At 35.0% G+C, this 18,698-nt stretch overlaps 1 protein-coding gene across 2 annotated transcripts in view; it reads right to left on the minus strand.

The window, feature by feature from the left end:
* Positions 1 to 205: 205 nt before the first annotated feature.
* Positions 206 to 18,698, minus strand: part of LOC149808445 (protein phosphatase 1 regulatory subunit 36-like) — a 141,494-nt gene continuing 123,001 nt past the window's right edge. Inside the window, exons 17-18 of one of the 2 annotated variants that reach the window (XM_089977321.1) lie at positions 11,149 to 11,167; positions 206 to 2,217 (exon numbers count right to left, since the gene is read on the minus strand). In XM_089977321.1, the coding sequence (XP_089833447.1) occupies positions 11,160 to 11,167 (8 nt within the window). In that variant the 3' untranslated portion in view covers positions 206 to 2,217; positions 11,149 to 11,159. The remainder of the gene's footprint in view (positions 2,218 to 11,148; positions 11,168 to 18,698) is intronic. The other variant, XM_089977311.1, reaches the window with a different exon arrangement.

The raw sequence follows: 18,698 nt of genomic DNA on the forward strand, positions 1-18,698 counted from the left end.
CACATGAATGACCACATCATTTGTAAATCTTTGTGACCAAATATCAAGGAATCAAAGATTAATGTGTACACATGAATGACCACATCATTTGTAAATCTTTGTGACCAAATATCAAGGAATCAAAGATTGGTTTTATTTAATGAGGTACACATGTGAACAAATGTAATAAATTTACATGTACAAACCACAGAGAAAGACAAGAACAAAAATGAATCAGACTTGTATTGTGAATCTGTTACAATGCAAATACACTAATATATACAAATGATACAACAAGTATAGTGCATAAGGTCCTACCTGGATGGCATACTATACAGGCTACACAATCATGACTATAGCAATATTTCCTTGTATGCCCAACTGTAAGAGGGCAATAGTTCATCATGTAAGAAAAAGCCAATGTTTCTTTATTCTTATTTCCATAAATTTCCTAGCATTATAGACGTTGAAATAAATACATCTTTCTCCAGATTGAAAGACTGAAATAAAAGGCTACCTCTCTAAAGTATACTGTACAATGGGTTTATTCAGTAACTAAATCATTCTTATCATAAAATATGAAAGAACCATGCAATGCGTTAGTAGGAAATCAAAAAGAAATATTTTTAACATTACTGTTTTAGTTGTGTGAATCAACATCATGTAGCTATGTCAGATATCTAAAAAAGAATTTATTCTGATGACAATTCTTATATATAGATACAATGTATATCTAAACAAGAATAAAAATAGAGACATGCTGAGCAATTTATTCACATGACTATACCCTTGCCTTTCCCATATCTCATCCCTGTGCCAGTATACAGAATGAATCCCTAGTCCAAAAAAAGCACATAACTTTTGTTAAAATCATATGACTACAATGATTTGTCATCATTTACTGCCATAACATGCACTATTCTTATAGCAATTAACCAAAGACTGCACAGTAGTTTCATTCTCAGAATTCTGGCAACTGCATCCAATAACTCTTCTAAAATTAGAGGAGCCTATATTTGTCAATATGTACATCTTTAGACCATAAACAAAATATGTAAACAGTTGCACAGCAATCCATCAACAACTTAAAGAAAAATGGCAGGATTAGTTGCACTGATACACTGCACTGAGCTAAAAGACAAAAAGCAAAATGATTTTTCAATATGCCTATCTTCAGGTCACAAACATAATAATGAATGTTTCAGGGCAATTTAAAACTGCAGTACTTATTATGTTACACGTTTGTGTCTTACACTGTTACTAGACAAAAAGTGAAATAACCCTCATATATGTTTTTAAAATTGTTGGAGCAAACTGATTTGCTCACAAGTGCAAGCACCCAGAGTGACCAAGTGGTCTAAGGTGCTTGACTTTACAGACCACTCACATCTCACCTCTGTCCATAAAGATAGACCAGTCACATCTCACCTCTGTTATTCATTGTTAGAGTCCTGGCTTGGACCAACACAGGTATGTGAGAAAACTTGCCAGTTGCTTCCCATGAACTGGTGTCTCTTCAAAGGGATTTCCTGGGGTCTTCTCCACCATATATACTAGCTGCTTTGTAGTGCCTATCATGTGCTGAAAAATTGCATTAAACCCCATAACATGAAAACAACAACAGATATATTGGAAGAACATGTCACTATTACAAAAAGAACACGTTTTTAGTTCTTAAACTGTCAAAACACAAAAGTTTTTGTGACAGTTGCATCTTCAAGTGATGACCATAATATTTACCAAGTTTCATGGTAATCCATTAAAAACTAGTTGTGCAAATGAAACTGTGTCATACACTGCAACCCATCAAAATTACCAGTAACTCCAACAAAGTTTTGCAGGAACAAAGCGATTTGTCAAAATAAGCATCTTCAGGTGATGACCAAAATATTTACCAAGTTTCATGGCAATCCATCAATACTGTGGGACTAGTAGCACTAACAAGAACTGGATAAAAGGACAGACAGATGGACATGACACTTGCTGTGTACCCTCATCTTTATACAGGTAGGGTATAATAAAAATGATCTAGATATTGTATAATTATGAAGGAATATGAAATTTACAATTTTACAAAGGTCATTAACAATGCAACACTAAATTTAACACATATATGTGGTGGCCATGGTAATGTGCAATTTTGTGGTTACCACAGTAACATTCATTTTATTCATTCATCATCAGAAAATGCTTCTGTTCGCATGGAAACAGCTGTTTGCTGTCTGCTCAATCCCTGATCTGAAATGAAGAATAAAAAAAAGTTTATATTCATCAAAAGTCTCCAAGTTTGGTTGGTTTGGTGTTTTGCAGCACATAAACACAACTAGTTCTTTTTAGTGACAAAATAATTTGAGTAAAGTGCCTTGCCCAAGGACACACCATGGTAGTTAACCTGAGCTGATCTGATGGTAGGACTCAAACCACACCCTCTTGATCATAAGCTTGGCATGCTAGCCATTGTACTGCTGCAGTTCCTGTCTCCATTAACTGCCTCATGACTTATAAGAAGGTACATTGGACCTATTCTACATCCCTAAGCTCACGGGGGGGCCAAACATGTTATAAGAAGCACACAGTATGTCATATGACTGAAAAAGAACCATCAGTTTTGTCTCTTATCCCCTGAAACTGCTGGTTTTCTGGCAAGCAATTCTGTCTAAAATAGCAAGGTGTTGCCTTAAGGCATTTATACTCAAAAGTAATTTCCAAGTTATATCTTTATAAATTTGTAATGAGATGAGTTATAAATATATCAGGATATCTCGTGGTACATTTAGTATTCATTAGATACTGAATTTTTTCACTTTTGATATAGCCACATTACATTATCTCTGTACAAATAAATGTATAAGTTGTGTTCTAAGTGTTGATCTATTTACAAAGTTTCAATCATAAAGAAGTCAGCACTGCTCCAATGGCATGGTATGGTTTATAGAACGAATTTTAATTTACATGAAAATTTACACTTCCTTGAAACAATCATGCATTCAGTATCAAAATCTGGAACCACTTTAGGTTCTTAATTATGGAAATACTGAAAAAAGTGAACCAGATTTTGAAAAAAATAGAATGACAAAGTGTTGGTATCTCTGATTATATCTACAAGGAACATATTGGAAGCATAATGCAGATAATTAGCTAGTAAAGCAAATGTATAGGAGAAATTCAAAGTCATGGGAGAAATTCAAAGTCATGGTGAAATTCAAAGTCATGGGAGTCATGGGAGAAATTCAAAGTCATGGGAGTCATGGGAGAAATTCAAAGTCATGGGAGAAATTCAAAGTCATGGTGAAATTCAAAGTCATGGTGAAATTCAAAGTCATGGGAGTCATGGGAGAAATTCAAAGTCATGGTGAAATTCAAAGTCATGGTGAAATTCAAAGTCATGGGAGTCATGGGAGAAATTCAAAGTCATGGGAGAAATTCAAAGACATGGTGAAATTTATATTACTTTACATCTGTCTCATGGTATATTCTACAACTATCCAAGATCAATATTCCAAATTTTAAAAAATATTCAAGATTAAAAATAAAAAAATTAAACACTTGTGCCCACCTGTACAAGCCTGAAATTAAATGGTGCTAATTTTAAAGTTATCTGGTGTTTTGATTTGACCACTTATTAAAGTAGATATGATGGTCTAGTTAATTTGACAAAAGACATGTTGATTTTTACATATCTTTCATGTGTTGTTTAGATTGGGTCAGAATGGAATAAGAAAATTGCACATATACATACCATTTTAACTACAAATACACTATGAATATTATCACACAAGGTTAAATCAACATGTTATTTTGATTTATCTATACCAATACACTATAAATATTCCTACACAAGGTCAAACCAACAGGTTAATTTGGTTCATCTATACCAATACTCTATAAATATTCTCACAAAAGGTCAAACCAACAGGTTATTTTGGTTGAGCCATACCTGTTCTTGTTAACAACTGTATATACTCATATGCAAGTCAGATCACCTACAAGTGGCAAAGATCCTGATTTGCCATCATATATATATACATAGGTAAGTTTATATGCTAGGCCCATATTCACTAAACTCTACAACCTGAGTACACACTTGAGTTCCATTATTGAATATTCAGTAGTAAAACAAAAAATGCAAAGAACTTTAAAGCTCCATTTATTAAGATAATGCAAGTTGATTCAGCATGGATTGTTTTCTTCATGAATATAACAAATAAGATGTCTCTGGCAGAAACAATACTAGAAATGTATTGCAAACAGTATTCTAATTGATGAAATTGAGGAATTTTGTGTGAGATTGTTTTCATTTTCAGCCAATCAAATGTGACATTACAAATGTAAAGTTCTTTGTGATTGGTTGTTGCTGTTATAGGGTATAATGCCATTTTTCAGTACAAGATAGACTATACATGGCAGCCAGTATAAATGGTGGAGGAAGAACCTGGGAAAACCACAGAAACAGCCACTGACCCACAAGAAGCTACCAGCAAGCTTTCTCACATACCCACACTGGCTGAGCCTGAGGCTTGAACCCATGCAGACAGAGGTGAGATTGCAGTGATCCGTAATGGTGAGTGTTTTAGACCACTCGGTCACTCGTGGCCCCCCTCTGTGATTGGCTGAATACTCCTGATCCATTTTCTTAAAATTGTTTGAGTTAACTTAGAAAAATATTTTAATCAAATGACTTTCAGGATTTTCTCTGACAGGGTTACTCTGCTAAACTGTTAAATCTGGATAATGTAGATTCTGGAAAAGTATTACATCTGATTTGGGGATTTTGAACTTGAGTTCAATTTCATACTTGTTTGGAGAATACGAAGCATCATCTCTTCTAGGGACATGTCACTGATTGAATTGTTGTTGGCTAGTGAAGATGATAGAGGTTGGCAAGATAAAGACATCATAAGGTGTGAGAAAAATACAGAATTTTTAGATGACTGTGAAAAGACACATGAAGTCATTAAAATCTGCACAATTTTTAAATTAATAATTAATATCATATAAATGAACAAAATAGCTGATTCAGTCATTCAAGAAAACACGAGACTACTTCAAGCTATAAACTGAACAATACATGATTCATCCTTAGATTTTCTATTGCTACCTTTGCTCTTGCATACATGTTATATCTTCCATATATGTCCCCTGCATTATTGACCTATTTTCAACCAACCACCAGTACCCATGCATTACTGACCTATTTCCAAGCAGCTTCCAGTACCCCTGCATTACTGACCTATTTCCAAGCAACTTCCGATACCCGTGCATTATTGACCTATTTCAACCAAATTCTGGTACCCCTGCATTACTGACTCATTTCTGACCAACCTCCAGTACCCCTGCATTACTGACTTATCTGATCATCCTCCAGTACTCCTGCATTACTGACCTATTTCCAACCAACTTCTGGTACTCCTCCATTATTGATCTATTTCCTACCAATCTTCAGCATTCCTGCATTACTGACCTAATTCTCATCAACCTCAAACACAGCAAACAATATTGTAGAAAATAAATGTATGTGCCTCATTACATTTTGCAGATCACTGGATTAAAAATTGATGGAAATAATAAAAGAAATAATGACACTTCATTCCAAAATATTTCCTTTGTGATTGTATTTGAAAATGTATATTAACTGCATAATGTCAACTAACTTACATGTCTGTAAATGAATAATTTTTGTTAGTTACTTTCATTTTGCAAAAATTCTCTTGCATTATTTCCAATCTCCAGCATTTTTAGAACTGATTTCCAGCATTTCGTTTCCCAGTATATAACATATATGCTCTTGCATTTGAGTAATTTAACTAAATGCAGATAATAGTGAAAGATTTATTCTCCAAAACAAATTAAACTGACATTTAGTTCATTAAACTATAATTTTCAGTGATGTGAACAGACAATCAGAAGATTCCACAATGAGTCAGTATTTTAAGCTAAGTTAAATAAAATGCTGTGGGTGGGTGGGGTTACTGGTTGCCACAGAAACCTATTTTAGATGTGATGCACCTTTATCTCCAGATCCACCAACATTTCAAGTTTGATCTCAATAAGTGTACTGAAATATAATGTACATCCATGATGCAGGATAAAGGGGCATGTGAACAGACTGAAGCATGGGGATGATAAAAAGGCTATCTTTTCTCTTTTTCCTGAAAAAGCAGCTTTTTACATATTATTTAATTTTCTGATACCATCTAATTTGCAACATACCATCATTCAGCAGAACTTCTTGTTCCCCTAATTTGTTTTACTTTTCTGTATTATTTTAACTTTTCTTGTTGCAAATATGCAAACTGTAGATATTCAAGAAAACTAAATAGTGACTAATATTTTTACCTATAAAAATATTTGCACAGCAAAAAAATTAATAATGTAAGAAATGAACTTCCTATTTCAGAGGAAGGCCGCATAGCATTAGGAAAGAAAAAGCAGCTGATGCATAATGTATATTTGAAGATCAAGCTTCATGTCTTAAAAAATCCTGTAAAATAAGAACTTCAGTTCCTAAAATTACAAATGTTTTAAAAATAATAATGACTCTCAAGATATAAATAACAATTAAATATATATACCATGGTTTGAAAATATTGTCGAAACACATAAGAAGGGAAGATAAATAAGTAGTTCCTTTCTGACGTTATATACTAATAACTTAAGTTGTGGCATACAAATACTGTATATACATAGAGAATTTGTATCGGTCTGGAGAAATATGGTAAAAGAAGCTCTCCCTTGCAGACTGTTTACATCAAGCTGATACATTTGTTTATCCCATTCCCTAAGCAAGTACTGACAGCATTTAGACTGACATTATAATATGCATGACATTAAAATGACACCAGGCAAGTACTGACAGCATTTAGACTGACATCATAATATGCATGACATTAAAATGACACTAGGCAAGTACTGACAGCATTTAGACTGACCTCATAATATGCATGACATTAAAATGACACTAGGCAAGTACTGACAGCATTTAGACAGACCTCATAATATGCATGACATTAATATGACACTAGGCAAGTACTGACAGCATTTAGACTGACCTCATAATATGCATGACATTAAAATGACACTAGGCAAGTACTGACAGCATTTAGACTGACATCATAATATGCATGACATTAAAATGACACTAGGCAAGTACTGACAGCATTTAGACTGACATCATAATTTGCATGACATTAAAATGACACTAGGCAAGTATGACAGCATTTAGACTGACATCATAATATGCATGACATTAAAATGACACTAGGCAAGTATTGACAGCATTTAGACTGACATAATATGCATGACATTAAAATGAGTGTGTGTGTGATTTGGACTTTTTAACGTAGCTTTAACAATTTTTCAGTCATGTCGCTATCATGTCCGCAGTGTGGCAGTTTATAGTAATATCTAGCACTGGGGCATCATGCCGCAGACATGTAGCATGATGTCTCACCCAGTCACATTATCCTGACACCAGGCTGACCAGTCCTAACACTAACCTCTTAATGCTGAGCGCCAAGCGAGGCAGCTGTTAGTACCATTTTTGTAAGTCTTTGGTATGACTTGGCCGGGGATCGAACTCACGACCTATTGCATCGAGGCAAAAACTCTAACCACTAGGCCACCGAAGCGGTTACATTAAAATGACACTAGGCAGACAAACAATTAAACTAGTTTGCAGCATTCTTCTTGACTGACAACAAATTATAAAGTATTGTTGCCTTAAAGGTGTGAACTGAAATGCTTTATTTTCCTCATTAGGTTAAATTTTCTGTTCTCACTGCTGACATTACCATTTAGTATGTATGCCCAAATCTGGGGCAACTCATTGTTGTTTCACTTTGGTTTTCCCCATGCTCTGGTTGACTTTCCAAAGAAAGGCAATGAAAGCCAAACGGGAGTGGGTGCTACTAATAACTTTAAGTTTTCTTTGTCTTGTGAAGCAGTTTTAACTAATCTAAACACCTATTAGAAAGACTTGTGACAAATTTGTAATTATAAACAACCATAAAGGTACTTGCTATGTATCTTTGATAATTTAAGACTAACTGTGTAAAACAAAACAGCCTGGACAAGGCAGAGGAATGAGTGTGTATTCTAGCGTTATATTTAGGAATCAAAACAGTTCATTGTGATTCTGTGTAATCTAACCATTTCCATTTAGGACACTTCCATTTATATGTGATTCTGTGGAATCTAACCATTTCCATTTAGCACTTTTTGATTCACAAGTGATTCTGTATGAACTATTTCCATTTAGGACTTTATCATGTTTTTCTATCATACAGCAGAAATTTGAAATTTCATGGGGCCATGGAACCAAAGTTAAGCTGTTTGAGTTTTCCATGATCACACTCCAAAGAATGTCACAAGAGAATTGAGAAAGTCATTGAAGTGATGTCTAATATTCAAGCTATCAGTGTCTGATTTTTTTTTAGTTTCATGGTATTGAGATGAAGTTTTCTTTATTTAGTATGAAAGAAATTACTAGGCTACATCTTTCATGCCTCACTGATTTAATTTAGTATGAAAGAAATTACTAGGTGACATCTTTCATGCCTCACTGATTTAATTTAGTATGAAAGAAATTACTAGGGGAAATCTTTCATGCCTCACTGATTGCAAAAGCATCATAAAATCTTAAGCAGGGGTGACTGGAATCATGGCCAGTTTGAAAATTACAAACATATATAGCTGAACAGTTACCTCATACATATTGCAAATTATTGTCTCTGTACTCAAAACAGCCACCACACTACCAAAAAAATGTCTGACAGATGTAAGCTCTGATTATTTTCCTCTGACTAGCACATAATGAAAGCCACCTAACCCATCTTTGGCACAAAATTTGAATTCTAATGACTGTGATCATAGGCAATCTTACCTGTCCCCAAAATAGTACATTTTTACCATAAAAAATTTCCCTCAAGAGAGGCCATCCCATGATCAGACACCATCTTGTCTGACATAATAACAGTATAGTTTTACAATTTTAACAGGTTACCTTTTTCATAGAGAGAACATTTATAGCAAACTGAAGAAATATTAAATGTGATTTGATGATTATAATTTTAAACTGACAAACTTAATCCAGATAGCATAAATTACCAGTAATTCATATTAAAACTTGACACAGAACTTCTACAATTATTTTATTTAAAAATTTTGTGCCAAGAAACTTTTGTGCATATGGAGGTCAAGTCCCTGCATTAGAAAATAATATCCTTATCATAAGGGCTGATTCACTCAGTAAACTAAGTATTATATTCCTTTAAACATACTACTTTTGTAGTATATCACAAAAGAGTTCACACTGTGAACCAAGAAAAATGGTTATCAGGACATGAGATCCCAAAACTAGAGGAATGGTGAAAAAAAAAAAAAATTCCTCACATAAATATACCAGTGCTCTTCCAAACTCCACCCCTACCCATGATTGAGATGAGTTCATAGTGTTAAAAAATGCACATAATGCTTGTCAAAAAAGTGTGAGTACAATGATTAGTCAACAAGCACATCATCCTTTGATGACCATAATATGTACTAACTTTCATAGTATCTATTAAAAATTACAATAGCTACATTCACAAAAATTCTGTCCTACATTGCATCTAGCAGTATGTCTAAAAAGGGCAATAACTCTTACACAAATCAAGGCAGCACAAAGATTTGTCTATATACATCTTTAAATGATGACCGTAATATGTACCAGGTTTCACTGCAATCCAAGAAATACTGCCAGACAAGTTGCATTAACAAGATTCAGTCAACCACTGTATATAGCTGTTAAGGCTGATAACTCTAAAAGAAAAATCAAGAGATCAAAGTGATTTGTTTAAATGTGTATCTTCAGGTAATGACCCTAGTGTTTACCCACTGTCATGATAATCCATCCACAATGCAGTCCTAGGTGTGCCAATGAGATTCTGTTGTACAATATGCTACATTAAGCTACAAGACAAAAAGTGCAATAACTCGAAAACAAATTCTGGGGGCAAAGTGATTTATCAATGTACGTACATCTTCAGGTGATGAACTTAATATTTCCAAAGTTTCATGACAATCCATCAAACATTTGGGACTAGTTGTGCTAATCAGATTGTCACACAATGCATTAATCTATGAAAGAAACAGTGAAATACCTGTAACATATATGGGGGGTGGGGGCCAAAATGCTTTGTCAATATGCAAAGGTGATGATAATATTTACCAATTTTCACAGCAATCCATCAAAGCTGCATAATTAGTTGTGCTAATGAGACTGTGATGAATAGATGTATGGACACAGATACTAAATATCCCTATCTCTGATCACTGCTCTGAAAGACTGGATAAAGCAGGAGTTTTATATACCCCTACCTCAGATCACTGCTCTGAAAGACTGGAAGCAGGAGTTTTACCCTCTGATCACTGCTCTGAAAGACTGGATAAAGCAGGAGTTTTATACCCTACCTCTGATCACTGCTCTGATTGGATAAAGCAGAGGAGTACAACATACCCCTACCTCTGATCACTGCTCTGATTGGTGGATAAAGTAGAGGAGTATGCAACAAGGAATAAGATTAGAACATTGCTCTAATCCTGTTCTCTAGTACACTCCTTTCTAAGGTAGCATATTCCAAGGAATAGACTGGTTTAAACATTATTGCAGTATGTTGAAGGAAGAGACTGGTAGACTGGTTTAAATGGTATAACTTTAAATATGTTTTAAGGAACAGACTGGTTTAATCAGGATGACTTCTGGCATGCTTCAAAGAAATAGACTGGTGTATATTGCATGACTTGTAGTATCTAGCAAATCTTGTCTTACTGAGTGAACCAGGCCTAAAGAGAGAGTACAAAACAAAAAAGGGAGAAACCAAGCAAGTTAATGCAAATGTCTCAAGAAGCTTTCTTCCTAGCAGCACTATTCACATCAAATGTGAAAAACTCAACCTGTATACATGATCTTGCTGCATTTATCAACATGAAAAGTTGCAGATCCATGTAGAAAATATCTTTAGGGTTTAGGGAAAATTCTTTTGAACTGACTCTATTAATATATATGTTTTTACAAAAATAATATATACTTCTGATAACTGATGTGAAACATAAAATATCAAATATGTGAAATAAAATTTTAAGAGTAGAAATCTTCTACAGGTCTGCTACTGATGGCCATAAATAACTTACACAGAAAATAATCATTCTTCTGAAACAAAAAGGGAGGTGCAAACTAAAATACATTTTTTGTAATAAGCCTTATTTTCTGCTTGTTAATTGCTATTAGTGATGGCATTTGAGCACCATTAAATTTTACTGGATCTTAGCATATTAGTCACATAAAAGCTTAGCAGAAAACCAATGGTAAAATATACGGATGTTATGTAACATTTTTGTGCAAGTTTCATCCTACAAAAGTGAATTATGCACTGCTATGTAACCAGAGTCAAAATGAAGTGTGAAAACTGTTCCAGTCAATGGGATTATCAATCCACTCACAAAACAATAAACACTGCTTTTATTTCCATCAATCCATACAATACAATATACATGGCTTTATCCAAATAGATTGGATTATCAATCCACACAATACAATATACATTGCTTTACCCAAATAGATTGGATTATCAATCCACACAATACAATATACATTGCTTTATCCAAATAGACTGGATTATCAATCCACACAATATAATATACATTGCTTTTATCCTAATCAATCCACACACAATACAATATATACTGCTTTATCTCAATAGATGGCATTATCAATAAACACAATACAATTTACATTGCTTTTATCCCAATCAATCCACACACAATACAATATATATTGCTTTATCTCAATATATGGCCTTATCAATCCACACACTATACAACATGCATCTTTTCATTATAAAAGTTTAATGTCATATTTAAAGTTCAGGGCTTCCTAAAATTCCTTAAAAGCTGTTGCTTATATATATTTAATGCTTTATAGTCTACCACAAAATCGTCAACCTTTGTGTCAACTATCCAAGAGATACCTCTCCATATTGCATTATTCAATGCCCAATCAGTAGGACCACCGGAAAAGTGCACAGAAATAGTTAATCTGATCAACAATCAGAATATTGACGTCTTTTTCCTGACAGAAACATGGCTAAAAACATCATGCGATAAGCCCAAGTGCGGGGTTCTAACACCCACTGGTTACTCCATCAAGTCGTTCCCCCGTAATTCTCACAGAGGTGGAATTGCTGTCATCACAAAGAACTCCATGATTAAAGATCTTAACCACACCACAACTTTAAATTTCTACCACACATCATTTGAACTAGTTCAAACCACACTCACACTGGAGCAAAGGTCAGTCCATTTTTCTGCCTATACTGCCTTCCTCCTAGTAGAAAAAACAAGCTGACTGAATCTCTCTTTTTGGAGCAGTTTCCGAATCTCCTGGAGTATGGAAATTCGATAGGTGTCAACCTGATTATTCTTGGAGATTTCAACTTTCACTTTGACTGTCCCAGAAACCCAAACACATCAAAACTCCTAGATTCTATTAATGTTTACAACCTCAAACAGTCAGTTAACCAACCCACCCATAAACATGGTCACATTTTAGACTGGATTCTTCATAGACCTGATGATAATATTCTATGGTCCTCCCTGGTATCCCACAAACTTGCATCAGATAACCTCTGCATTATATGCCATCTTGACGTATCAGTCCTTAACCTCCACCTTTATTTGCTACTAAAAGACACCTCCGTATGATAAATAGAACCAAACTAATGCATGACATCCAATCAAACCTAACAACTTGCTTACCTCCTACAGCAGAACAACTCGATAACTGCCTGCATTGATTGCTCGACAATCATGCCCCAGCCACCAAGTGCAGTGGATCAATTCAAAAGTGTTCTCCATGGTATAGCAGTGTTAGGGACTAGCTTTGCACTGCTAAAAAAGACTGTAAATTTCAGAGGCTTCATCTTTCCACCAGACTCACTATTCGTAAGGAAATCTATGAAGCTGCTAAAAAGAACGCCACAAACATAGTCCATCCAGCGAAATCAGCCCACTACAGTACTAAGATCATGGAAAGTTCAAGCTGCAAAGAGCTCTTTGAGATTACTAACAAGCTAATGTCAAGGAACAAATGTACACCACTTCTAACTACCTTTTCTCCAGTCGACCTTCCGGACCTGTTTGCAGATTTCTTCTGTGACAAAGTACAAACCATTTGAGATAAGCTTTGATAATAGAATTTCAATTGTCTCATCTTCACCACACAGTTGGGATACCAAATTTCAGTGGCAACCATTAGCAGCATTTGAACCTGTCTCTATGGGTTTATTATGCACAATCGTGATGAAGAGTGCACCAAAGTCATGTGAACTTGATCCAATTCCAACATCACTGCTGCTTGAATGCTTAGATCCAGTATTGCATTCACTAACTGATGTTATTAACACCTCTCTCTCATCTGGGGAATTCCCATCATTTTTCAAAACTGCCATTGTAAAGCCTCTGCTGAAGAAACCAACACTCAACCATAACAATTTAAACAACTGCTGCCCAGTTTCTAATCTCCCATTCAAATAAAAAATCTTTGTAAAGGTTGTTCTATCCCAGCTTGTATCTCATCTAAATTCAAACAGTCTTTTTAGCAATGTACAATCTGCATATTGCCCTTGCCACAGTACTGAAACTACTCTTCTAAATACAGTTAATGACGTTTTCTCTGCTTTGGATAGCAGAAAGATTAGTCATCACCCTCTTTAATTTGTCTGCAGCATTTGACACAATCTACCATGATATATTACTTCACCATCTCCACATGTATTTGGCATTCATGATACATCCTTACTGTGGTTCAAGTCCTACTTGGTCAACAGGACACAAATTGTGTCTGCAAATGGAATACGCTCCAGCCAAGTTAATCTATGTTGTGGTGTTCCACGGGGTCTGTTCTTGGACCTGTTCTCTTCATTCTATACACTTAGCCACTCTCAAGTGACATAGATCATCACCCAGTGTCTCGCCAATTGTATGCTGATGACACCCAAACACACAAATCTAGCCACCCAACTGAAGTTGATGCTACCATCCATGGTGTAGGGAGGTGCATTTCTGATGTGAAATCATGGATGACATGTAACAAGCTGCAGATGAATGATGATAAAACTGAGGCCATTCTGATCACAACACAAAGACTTTCTCATTCACATCCTTTACCTCAAACAATAAATATCAGCAACGCCAACATTAAATTCACAATCAGTACAAAACCTAGGTGTTACTCTGGACAGTACTCTCACACTGCACCAACATGTCATGAACATATGCAAGGCTGCATATCTTGAGCTGAGACGCATCAGCTCAATTCGCAAATATCTTTCAGTTGATGCCACTAAAACACTTGTGTGTTCATTAGTACTTTCAAGACTGGACTTCTGTCTGGTTCATCTCAATATCTACTCCAGAAACTTCAAAAAGTTCAAAACACAGCTGCTCGGGTCATACTTAAGAGTACCATGATGAGAGCACACCTCCCCGCTGCTCTGTACCCTATACTGGCTATCCATTCTATCAAGAATCAAACGCAAAATTTGTTCTCTGTGCTACGTTTCACTGATGGACTCCAGTCCAACATACCTATCTGACCTATACCATCTGTACACACCAGCAAGATACTTACACTCCTCTTCTGACAATTGCATACTCATTATTCCCACTACGAAAACGAAGTCATATGGACAACGTTCTTTTGCATACCAGGGCCCAGCAACATGGAATGAATTACCCACTGAACTTAGACACAAAGACACAGAGATCCCATTCAAGAGTGCTCATGAAACTCACTTATTTTGACTGCAAGAACAAACTTAAAGACCTAATAATGTTTCCTACCTTAAATATGTTCAGCATGTTTTTTATGTTTTTTAATTTCATGGTGATTGTTTTTTGTAATCATATCATTATATATGTTTTTTATGTTATAGGTGTTGTCTAATGTTGTAAAGCTCTTAGAGCATCCTTAAGATTATGTACTATACAAAGTGCTCATTATTATTATTATTATTATTACTAAACTTAGCATCAATGTCATCAAGAAGTCAAAGTAGAAAGAGCTGTATCCTCAATTTAATGCATTTAGTAGTTAGACTGAGTTGGGGGGGGGGTAATATACTAACTATACTTGCTTATAAGTGAGGTCCAAATGCAATATGCATAGACCTAGATCTGCCAGTGCAACATGTGCCACAGATCTGGGTCTGTGTAGTTTGTAAGGAGTAATCAGTAGAACAAGCTGTTGTCTGCAGCTTGACTTGATGTTGAATCAAGTATATATGGTAGATCAAGTGTTCTGCTAGGTCCTACCCAATTTGTGTAATCATAATCCAAGAGAAAGAGTTAAGAGATCTGCTCCTCTGACAGTCAAACTGACCATAAAACTTGAACATTTGCCTACTTGTTATGTATACCTATGTCTGTTCTGCAACAATGTGTCTGCAATGAATAAATCTATATCTCTTTAACTGAAACATATATACTGTAATGACAATATGTGCCTGAATACTCAAGAAAATGAACATTATTCTGCTACTTGGTTATTTTTCATTATAAAGGTGTTTCTACAAGTGGACTGCACTTATTTCACAATGTTTTGTGTAACTCTCAAGGCTTCAAACTCTTATATATCAAACATTTGTGTAACTCTCAAGGCTTCAAACTCTTATATAACTCTTGAGACATCAAACGTTTGTGTAACTCTTAAGGCTTCAAACTCTTATACATCAAAACGTTTGTGTAACTCTCAAGGCTTCAAACTCTTATATAACTCTAGAGACATCAATCCTTTGTGTTACTCTCAAGGCTTCAAACTCTTAAACATCAAACATTTGTGTAACTCTCATGGCTTCAAACTCTTATACATCAAACATTTGTGTAACTCTCAAGGCTTCAAACTCTTATATAACTCTAGAGACATCAATCCTTTGTGTAACTCTCAAGGCTTCAAACTCTTACACATCAGATGTTTATGTAACTCTCAAGGCTTCAAACTCTTACACATCAACATTCTGTGTAACTCTCAAGGCTTCAAACTCTTATACATCAAACTTGCGTGTCACTCTCAAAGTTTCAAACTCTCATACAATTACAGAGACGTCAATCTTTGGTGTAACTCTTGAGGTTTTAAACTCTTATACAACTCTTATACATCAAATGTTTTTGTAACTCTAGAAGCTACAAACTCTTATACAACACAAGAAACATCAAACTTTTGAGCTTGATCATGCAAATGAGACTGTGTGCTCAGCCAACATGAAGGAAATTTACTTATTAAACATCAACTTTGATTGGCTGAGTATAAAAATACACATCTAAATGTTTTCTCATCTCTGACTCCTGTCCAAAGAACCCAGCATGTCAATTATACCAGCATAGTCTCTCAAATGATTTGTACATGTAAACCATACAAACATGATTATCCAAAAATTTTTAAAACATAATAACAGTCAAATAATGAACCTTTCCTAAAACAACTTTGAAAAGGATCATGTAAAGCTCAGTGAATCAAAATCAATGAATTTATCCTTAAAATAGAATGGTCTACTGGCAAACTTTAATAATCAAATCCAAATTTATGTAAATTTTATACATTTTGGGTTATGCAGCTAAAAGTGTTAAACTTGTTTTGCAGATTTTTATGCTTGAGGCCCTATATTCACTGCAGGTTGAAATGTACTGAATTTTGTTTAAAATCCTGGTCACTCAAATTTATAAAAAAAATAATCTAAAATACATGTATTTTGGGAGTGTAACCCCCAAAACCATTTACATGGATCTGTGCTGTTGCAATAATGAGCCTGACTTGTCTTCTGCTACTGATATGCACCCTACATGTTAACATGACCCTAAAATAATCCTGCCTTTTGCTACCGAAATGTGCCCTATATATATCCCTAAAATAAGCCTGCCTTTTGCTACTGAAATCTGCTCTGTGTATTAAAATATCTCTAAAATAAGCCTGCCTTTTGCTACTGAAATCTGCTTTGTGTATTAAAATATCTCTAAAATAAGCCTGCCTTTGCTACTGAAATCTGCTCTGTGTATTAAAATATCTCTAAAATAAGCCTGCCTTTTGCTACTGAAATCTGCTCTGTGTATTAAAATATCTCTAAAATAAGCCTGCCTTTTGCTACTGAAATCTGCTCTGTGTATTAAAATATCTCTAAAATAAGCCTGCCTTTTGCTACTGAAATCTGCTCTGTGTATTAAAATATCTCTAAAATAAGCCTGCCTTTTGCTACTGAAATCTGCTCTGTGTATTAAAATATCTCTAAAATAAGCCTGCCTTTTGCTAATGAAATCTGCTTTGTGTATTTAAATGTCTCAAAAATGAGCCTGCCTTTTGCTACTGAAACATGCCCTGTATATTATCATGGTTCTAAAGTGACCTTGCCTTTTGCTACTAAAATGTGCCCTATATTAACATGTCCCTAAAATGAGCCTGCCTGCTGCTACTGATAGTGTACAATGTAGATTTAACATGTTCTAAATGAATTTGCCATTTGCTACTGAAATATGTATATTATCTTAATATGCCTTTACAATGAGCTTGACTGTGTGACTGTGTTTGCCTTTTGCTACTGAAACATGTCCATTATTTTAATATGCCCTTACAATGACCTTGACTGTGTTTGCGTTTTGCTACTAAAATATGTCCATTATCTTAATATGCCCTTACAATGACCTTGACTGTATTTGCCTATTGCTATTGAAATATGTCCATTATCTTAATATGCCCTTACAATGAGCTTGACTGTGTTTGCCTTTTGCTACTGAAACATGTCCATTATCTAAATATGCCCTTACAATGAGCTTGACTGTGTGACTGTGTTTGCGTTTTGCTACTAAAATATGTCCATTATCTTAATATGCCCTTACAATGACCTTGACTGTATTTGCCTATTGCTACTGAAATACATCCATTATCTTAATATGCCCTAACAATGAGCTTGACTGTGTTTGCCTTTTGCTACTGAAACATGTCCATTATCATAATATGCCCTTGCAATAAGTTTGAGCTTTCTCACAAAAACAATGTCTTGTATTGATTCTGAAGCAACTTGTAAGACTGGCTAAATTCATTTAATGAAATAATGGACAAGTGATGTTGGACAAAACTCCAGACTGTGAAATCATTGCTAATTATTCTGATACCCTTTGCCCTAAAATCAGTATGGCCATGGTCATTCTAGGTGTTTAAATGACCATAGTATGGTCATGGTCATTCTAGGTGTTTAAATGGCCACAGTATGGCCATGGTCATTCTAGTTGTTTAAACGACCATAATATGGCCATGGTCATTCTAGTTGTTTAAATGGCCATAGTATGGCCATGGTCATTCTAGGTGTTTAAATGGCCATAGTATGGCCATGGTCATTCTAGTTGTTTAAATGACCATAATATGGCCATGGTCATTCTAGGTGTTTAAATGACCATAATATGGCCATGGTCATTCTAGTTGTTTAAATGGCCATAGTATGGCCATGGTCATTCTAGGTGTTTAAATGGCCATAGTATGGCCATGGTCATTCTAGTTGTTTAAATGACCATAATATGGCCATGGTCATTCTAGGTGTTTAAATGGCCATAGTATGGCCATGGTCATTCTAGGTGTTTAAATGGCCATAGTATGGCCATGGTCATTCTAGTTGTTTAAATGACCATAATATGGCCATGGT

Source organism: Sinohyriopsis cumingii, chromosome 1 (assembly GCF_028554795.1).
Source record: "Sinohyriopsis cumingii isolate HCF-2022 chromosome 1, ASM2855479v2, whole genome shotgun sequence".
In the NCBI taxonomy this organism is placed as follows: domain Eukaryota; kingdom Metazoa; phylum Mollusca; class Bivalvia; order Unionida; family Unionidae; genus Sinohyriopsis; species Sinohyriopsis cumingii.